A 7904-nucleotide genomic window follows, 5' to 3' on the forward strand; every position below is an offset into this window, starting at 1 on the left:
CCTTGTGAGTGTGAAAGCCGCAATTGCACCCCTGTGGCTCTCTCACCAGGGTCCTTTGACCCCTCAGCTGCAGAGGGCACTTTTCTATCTGTAACAACAATTAAGAATTAAGCTCTTTATGTTTAAATTAACAATCTGAATATTTAATTTATAATTATGCCTGATGTGCAATAGGAGATAGGTGCACTTAAAAAATGCTGTTAAAAACACCAAGAGCCATCAAAATTAGACCTGTTGACCCGAGTGACCCAGAGAGGGAGTGTGTGGACGGAGCAGAGCAGACAGATATGAAGTGAAAAGGCCCTGAAGATTTTTAAAAACAAACCCAATTTTAAAATCAATACAATACAAGCGGACGCTAAAATTTAACTTCCACAAAGAAAGTTGGACTGTACTGAAAGGTTGAAATCATTGGCCAAACCCGTACGCCCTCATTGGTTGCTAGAGGCTTCAAAGATCGACCAAGTCAAACTCAGGTCAACATAAAAGCCCGAGCAACAATCTGGACAGATGAGGTCACGTCAGCGGAGTCACTGGGCTCTGACTTCATTGGGAATAGGTTGGCCAGTCAGTACAGCCAGAGAATTGTTAATCATGCTTTCTACCATCCTGTGACAGGTATTCATGGTGTTGGTACCGATATGGGTGGTGATGACCACATTAGGAAGGCTGAGGAGAGGATGGTCCCTGCAACAAGAGACAGATCAGGAGCCAAAATCAAAAACTGCATCAGTGGTTTTTCCTGTGTTGGATCTGGGAAGATGAATATAGTGTCAGAAGTTACGTGTTGCTCTGACACCGATCAACAATCATTACTGAGATCACTAATAACCATGGAATTGTGCGGTCCGACCTTGGTAACGGTTCAGGATAAGTCACATCTAAAGCGGCGCCACGGATGGTTCCTGACCGGAGGGCGTCGACTAAAGCGTCCTGATCTACCACCTGACCTGATGCATGATGGGAAAAAAAAACAGTGACTTCAAATGTTGACTAAACGGTTTCTTGGAGGCAGTGGGACACAGCTTTCACCTCTGCTGATGTTGACCAGTGTGGCTGTGGATCTCATGAGGGACAGCTCCCTGTGCCCGATCAGACCTGTAGTTTCTGGGGTCAGGTTCACTGCCAGAACCACAAAATCAGAGTCTTTCAGCAGCTCATCCAGACTCTGGCAGTATCTGGCTCCGACTGCCTGCTCCTCTTTAACATTCCTAAAACAGGAAAGAGAACGCTCAACCTACAGTCCCTATATCACCCTCAATCCCACCCTAGAGGGTCCCGACATGCCGAAATAGCTCAGTTGGGAGAGCGTTAGACTGAAGATCTAAAGGTCCCTGGTTCGATCCCGGGTTTCGGCATTGAGGTGGGCTGATGTTTTTGGTGGTGGGAGCTCAATAGGTCCAGCAGCTAAAGAGGCTTCATGTATGTGAATGTGAATGTGCTGTCAGTGTCAGCAGTCAACCTCACATTGGAAATGAATTTTTCTATATTTGCAGTTTAAAAAAAAAAATTGTAGTCACCTTGTGAATGTGAAAGCCGCAATTGCACCCCTGTGGCTCTCTCACCAGGGTCCTTTGACCCCTCAGCTACAGAGGGCACTTTTCTATCTGTAACAACAAAAAATCTTACTCTTGTTTCACATAACATAATAGCTGACTAATAAATGTGTAAAGTTTACACTATAAACACCCTACTGAATGTAATAGTTCACTGTGTTAAAGAAAATCACACACAACCAAAATAAAGTCAAAAGTGTCAGTGTCGTATGTTGTTATTGCGGCAGTTTTGTCTAAAGTAATGAAATAAGTGCTCTTTAAGTAGTGCTGTTTAAGGATTTTAATATTTTTCTTTCCAGCATTCTCTAATGTGGCCTGCAATAATTCATTAAAGAAAAAACACACTAGGTACCTTAAACATCCCAAAATCTAACATTGTTATGTCTGTGTTATTAACCCCCACCCCCCACTACTGCTACCCCCACCCCCGCCAACAACACACTCACACACTACATAACTATTCTATTCTATAATGATGTGGAATCCCATTAGTGAATGAAGGCGTGCCTGAAAAATAGGAGAGATGTATGGAGTTGTGAATGTGCTGTCAGTGTCAGCAGTCAACCTCACACTGGAAATGAATTTTTCTATATTTGCAGTCTTTCCTTTTAATTGTAGTCACCTTGTGAGTGTGAAAGCCACAATTGCACCCCTGTGGCTCTCTCACCAGGGTCCTTTGACCCCTCAGCTACAGAGGGCATTTTCTATCTGTAACAACAAAAAATCTTATTCTTGTTTCACATAACATAATAGCTGACTAATAAATGTGTAAAGTTTACACTGTAAACACTCTACTGAATGTAACAGTTCACCGTATTAAGTTCTTCCGAGGGATTTTTATCCTGCTAATAGTCATAAATCTAGATAGATTATATCCTTTCTGTCTATACCTGAGGGAAAAATATAGTCTGCTATCTGAAATGATTAATGTAAGTTGTTTTTGGTTGGTCGTTTCACCTGAGTGTAAAGGTCATGCCATTTCTTTTGTCTTGGAGCAATGTTATACCATAACATCATGTTATAACATAACATAATGTTATAACATAACAAGTAATCAGAAAGGACGCACCCCAGCGTACAACTGCCAAAGAAAACAAGCAATTTCATCGGCAGAAAAAAATGCAACCAGCTAAAGCTACGGCAGCAACTGCACAAACTTTATTGCAAAACTCCCGAATTAAAATATGTTCAAGTTACATTAGCGTTACACCGCCTGACAGGACTTGGACATATTGCATTAAGCATTTACGGTGATATTTTATGTGAAATTTAAAAAAAAAAACGTAACGAATAACAGACCTCAGTTTGCACACGTACCTTGTCAAAATCCACGGAGATGTCCGGAATAAGCAGCGGGCAGATTTTTAAATTCTAAATAAACTGTGGGATCGATTGGCTTTCCCAAAGATTGAGACCGCAGTTTAATTTAAGATGGGGTACACTGTCGAAAGATTGAATCGTGCAGATGATTGGCTGGTGAAAGATGGAATCACGCAAGATGATTGCCTGGTGAAAGATTGAATCACGCAGATGATTGGCTTGTGAAAGATTGAATCACGCAGATGATTGGCTTTTGAAGTTCTGAATCAGCGACGCGATTGGCTGGGCTTATGTGGGTGGGAAGAGGAGAAGCTGTGATCTTTCATTTTCCAAACCCAAGGGGCTTTGACCATAAAGAAACCTACTGTGTTTTGTCACATAACCTTTTAACCACTATTACTACTTTTATTTAGTTTTTCCAGTCAGTATAAAGTTCTTTCTTCTTTAAATACACCGTATTTAAAACAATAAGCAACAGTAAAACACCTACAAACAGCTACTTTTGTTTTATGTTGTGAAACTTGAATGACAGTAACAGTTTTAACATTAGGTTAATATAGACATGCCCTGAACATGCCTCCCTGGTGAGGTGTTCAGGGCATGTCCCTCCGGTAGGAGGTCCCCGGGAAGACCCAGGACACGTTGGAGAGACTATGTCTCTCGACTGGTCTGGAAACCTGGGGATCCCCCCGGACCAGCTGGAGGAAGCAGCTGGGGAGAGGGAAGTCTGGGCCTCTCTGCTCAGGCTGCTGCCCCGCGACCCGATCCCGGATAAGCGGTAGAGGATGGATGGATGGATGGGTGGGTGGATGGATGGATGGATGGATGGGTGGATGGATGGGTGGATGGATGGATGGGTGGGTGGATGGATGGATGGATGGATGGATGGATGGGTGGGTGGATGGATGGATGGGTGGGTGGATGATATAGACAAACCACAAAAACCATTTAAGGATGTTTATACACTATATACAGGACATGAAAAATGGCTCCTAGAAACGTTTTTGAGGTTATTTGACAAATGAGACTATTTGTTTTATTGGCCTATTTTTATTAAAAGCAAAAAAAGACGTGATTTAAAAACATTTTAAAGTTCTGTATCTCTAATATGACCTTTGTGCAGGTCAGCTTGTAAAGATTTATGATATCTGCATAAAATTACTCACACAAGGTTTATTTACTGAGGATTTAAAAATGATTTACACAAAAGATTTGCAAACCAAGTTAATAACTTAACTTTTTCTTCGGCAAATTAATAGTAAAAAATATAAATGTAAGAACACAACCCCTGATAGTTTAATAGGACTTTATTAGAATTAAGCTTTTTATGTTTAAATTAACAATCTGAATAATAATTTATAATTATGCCTGATGTGCAATAGGAGATAGGTGCACTTAAAAAACGCTGTTAAAAACACCAAGAGCCATCAAAATTAGACCTGTTGACCCGAGTGACCCAGAGAGGGAGTGTGTGGACGGAGCAGAGCAGACAGATATGAAGTGAAAAGGCCCTGAAGATTTTTAAAAACAAACCCAATTTTAAAATCAATACAATACAAGCGGACGCTAAAATTTAACTTCCACAAAGAAAGTTGGACTGCACTGAAAGGTTGAAATCATTGGCCAAACCCGTACGCCCTCATTGGTTGCGAGAGGCTTCAAAGATCGACCAAGTCAAACTCAGGTCAACATAAAAGCCCGAGCAACAATCTGGACAGATGAGGTCACGTCAGCGGAGTCACTGGGCTCTGACTTCATTGGGAATAGGTTGGCCAGTCAGTACAGCCAGAGAATTGTTAATCATGCTTTCTACCATCCTGTGACAGGTATTCATGGTGTTGGTACCGATATGGGTGGTGATGACCACATTAGGAAGGCTGAGGAGAGGATGGTCCCTGCAACAAGAGACAGATCAGGAGCCAAAATCAAAAACTGCATCAGTGGTTTTTCCTGTGTTGGATCTGGGAAGATGAATATAGTGTCAGAAGTTACGTGTTGCTCTGACACCGATCAACAATCATTACTGAGATCACTAATAACCATGGAATTGTGCGGTCCGACCTTGGTAACGGTTCAGGATAAGTCACATCTAAAGCGGCGCCACGGATGGTTCCTGACCGGAGGGCGTCGACTAAAGCGTCCTGATCTACCACCTGACCTGATGCATGATGGGAAAAAAAACAGTGACTTCAAATGTTGACTAAACGGTTTCTTGGAGGCAGTGGGACACAGCTTTCACCTCTGCTGATGTTGACCAGTGTGGCTGTGGATCTCATGAGGGACAGCTCCCTGTGCCCGATCAGACCTGTAGTTTCTGGGGTCAGGTTCACTGCCAGAACCACAAAATCAGAGTCTTTCAGCAGCTCATCCAGACTCTGGCAGTATCTGGCTCCGACTGCCTGCTCCTCTTTAACATTCCTAAAACAGGAAAGAGAACGCTCAACCTACAGTCCCTATATCACCCTCAATCCCACCCTAGAGGGTCCCAACATGCCGAAATAGCTCAGTTGGGAGAGCGTTAGACTGAAGATCTGAAGGTCCCTGGTTCGATCCCGGGTTTCGGCATTGAGGTGGTCTGATGTTTTTGGTGGTGGGAGCTCAATAGGTCCAGCAGCTAAAGAGGCTTCATGTATGTGAATGTGAATGTGAATGTGCTGTCAGTGTCAGCAGTCAACCTCACATTGGAAATGAATTTTTCTATATTTGCAGTTTAAAAAAAAAAATTGTAGTCACCTTGTGAGTGCGAAAGCCGCAATTGCACCCCTGTGGCTCTCTCACCAGGGTCCTTTGACCCCTCAGCTACAGAGGGCATTTTTCTATCTGTAACAACAAAAAATCTTACTCTTGTTTCACATAACATAATAGCTGACTAATAAATGTGTAAAGTTTACACTGTAAACACCCTACTGAATGTAATAGTTCAGTGTGTTAAAGAAAATCACACACAACCAAAATAAAGTCGAAAGTGTCAGTGTCATATGTTGTTATTGCGGCAGTTTTGTCTAAAGCAATGAAATAAGTGCTCTTTAAGTAGTGCTGTTTAAGGATTTTAATATTTTTCTTTCCAGCATTCTCTAATGTGGCCTGCAATAATTCATTAAAGAAAAAACACACTAGGTACCTTAAACATCCCAAAATCTAACATTGTTATGTCTGTGTTATTAACCCCCACCCCCCACTACTGCTACCCCCACCCCCGCCAACAACACACTCACACACTACATAACTATTCTATTCTATAATGATGTGGAATCCCATTAGTGAATGAAGGCGTGCCTGAAAAATAGGAGAGATGTATGGAGTTGTGAATGTGCTGTCAGTGTCAGCAGTCAACCTCTCATTGGAAATGAATTTTTCTATATTTACAGTCTTTCCTTTTAATTGTAGTCACCTTGTGAGTGTGAAAGCTGCAATTGCACCCCTGTGGCTCTCTCACCAGGGTCCTTTGACCCCTCAGCTGCAGAGGGCACTTTTCTATCTGTAACAACAAAAAAATCTTATTCTTGTTTCACATAACATAATAGCTGACTAATAAATGTGTAAAGTTTACACTGTAAACACTCTACTGAATGTAACAGTTCACCGTATTAAGTTCTTCCGAGGGATTTTTATCCTGCTAATAGTCATAAATCTAGATAGATTATATCCTTTCTGTCTATACCTGAGGGAAAAATGTAGTCTGCTATCTGAAATGATTAATGTAAGTCGTTTTTGGTTGGTCGTTTCACCTGAGTGTAAAGGTCATGCCATTTCGTTTGTCTGGGAGCAATGTTAGAACATAACATAACATAATGTTATAACATAACAAGTAATCAGAAAGGACGCACCCCAGCGTACAACTGCCAAAGAAAACAAGCAATTTCATCGGCAGAAAAAAATGCAACCAGCTAAAGCTACGGCAGCAACTGCACAAACTTTATTGCAAAACTCCCGAATTAAAATATGTTCAAGTTACATTAGCGTTACACCGCCTGACAGGACTTGGACATATTGCATTAAGCATTTACGGTGATATTTTATGTGAAATTTAAAAAAAAAAAACGTAACGAATAACAGACCTCAGTTTGCACACGTACCTTGTCAAAATCCACGGAGATGTCCGGAATAAGCAGCGGGCAGATTTTTAAATTCTAAATAAACTGTGGGATCGATTGGCTTTCCCAAAGATTGAGACCGCAGTTTAATTTAAGATGGGGTACACTGTCGAAAGATTGAATCGTGCAGATGATTGGCTGGTGAAAGATGGAATCACGCAAGATGATTGCCTGGTGAAAGATTGAATCACGCAGATGATTGGCTTGTGAAAGATTGAATCACGCAGATGATTGGCTTTTGAAGTTCTGAATCAGCGACGCGATTGGCTGGGCTTATGTGGGTGGGAAGAGGAGAAGCTGTGATCTTTCATTTTCCAAACCCAAGGGGCTTTGACCATAAAGAAACCTACTGTGTTTTGTCACATAACCTTTTAACCACTATTACTACTTTTATTTAGTTTTTCCAGTCAGTATAAAGTTCTTTCTTCTTTAAATACACCGTATTTAAAACAATAAGCAACAGTAAAACACCTACAAACAGCTACTTTTGTTTTATGTTGTGAAACTTGAATGACAGTAACAGTTTTAACATTAGGTTAATATAGACATGCCCTGAACATGCCTCCCTGGTGAGGTGTTCAGGGCATGTCCCTCCGGTAGGAGGTCCCCGGGAAGACCCAGGACACGTTGGAGAGACTATGTCTCTCGACTGGTCTGGAAACCTGGGGATCCCCCCGGACCAGCTGGAGGAAGCAGCTGGGGAGAGGGAAGTCTGGGCCTCTCTGCTCAGGCTGCTGCCCCCGCGACCCGATCCCGGATAAGCGGTAGAGGATGGATGGATGGATGGATGGGTGGGTGGATGGATGGATGGATGGATGGGTGGATGGATGGGTGGATGGATGGATGGGTGGGTGGATGGATGGATGGATGGATGGATGGATGGGTGGGTGGATGGATGGATGGGTGGGTGGATGATATAGACAAACCACAAAAA

At 42.2% G+C, this 7904-nt stretch overlaps 2 protein-coding genes and 2 non-coding genes across 4 annotated transcripts; 2 read left to right on the forward strand and 2 right to left on the reverse strand.

The window, feature by feature from the left end:
* Positions 1-123: 123 nt before the first annotated feature.
* On the reverse strand, positions 124-2573 carry LOC115251822 (glyoxylate/hydroxypyruvate reductase B-like). The gene is made up of 4 exons (XM_029845488.1): positions 2563-2573; positions 1033-1211; positions 854-950; positions 124-687 (listed from the first exon to the last, which is right to left on the reverse strand). Exons 1-4 carry the CDS (start codon positions 2571-2573, stop codon positions 531-533), a joined length of 444 nt encoding a protein of 147 aa, XP_029701348.1. The 3' UTR covers positions 124-530.
* trnaf-gaa (transfer RNA phenylalanine (anticodon GAA)) lies at positions 1286-1358 on the forward strand. Its single transcript has one exon. It is a non-coding gene; the product is annotated as a tRNA-Phe (tRNA).
* Positions 2574-3820: 1247 nt separating the features above from the next.
* LOC105419750 (glyoxylate reductase/hydroxypyruvate reductase-like) lies at positions 3821-6298 on the reverse strand. Its single transcript, XM_029844703.1, has 4 exons — positions 6268-6298; positions 5116-5294; positions 4938-5034; positions 3821-4771 (listed from the first exon to the last, which is right to left on the reverse strand). The coding sequence occupies exons 2-4, from the start codon at positions 5150-5152 to the stop codon at positions 4615-4617; spliced, it is 291 nt and encodes a 96-aa protein (XP_029700563.1). The 5' UTR covers positions 5153-5294; positions 6268-6298; the 3' UTR covers positions 3821-4614.
* trnaf-gaa (transfer RNA phenylalanine (anticodon GAA)) lies at positions 5369-5441 on the forward strand. Its single transcript has one exon. It is a non-coding gene; the product is annotated as a tRNA-Phe (tRNA).
* Positions 6299-7904: the final 1606 nt, after the last annotated feature.

The sequence above is a fragment of the Takifugu rubripes genome, chromosome 12, assembly GCF_901000725.2.
Source record: "Takifugu rubripes chromosome 12, fTakRub1.2, whole genome shotgun sequence".
Classification (NCBI taxonomy): domain Eukaryota; kingdom Metazoa; phylum Chordata; class Actinopteri; order Tetraodontiformes; family Tetraodontidae; genus Takifugu; species Takifugu rubripes.

Coding starts and splice junctions, on each gene's coding strand:
- LOC115251822 (XM_029845488.1), bottom strand. Junction 951..1,032: donor ACTGGTCAACATCAGCAGAG/GTGAAAGCTGTG, acceptor ATCATGCATCAG/GTCAGGTGGTAGATCAGGAC. Junction 688..853: donor TATCCTGAACCGTTACCAAG/GTCGGACCGCAC, acceptor CTCTTGTTGCAG/GGACCATCCTCTCCTCAGCC.
- LOC105419750 (XM_029844703.1), bottom strand. CDS start 5,152: ATGAGATCCACAGCCACACTGGTCAACATCAGCAGAG. Junction 5,035..5,115: donor ACTGGTCAACATCAGCAGAG/GTGAAAGCTGTG, acceptor ATCATGCATCAG/GTCAGGTGGTAGATCAGGAC. Junction 4,772..4,937: donor TATCCTGAACCGTTACCAAG/GTCGGACCGCAC, acceptor CTCTTGTTGCAG/GGACCATCCTCTCCTCAGCC.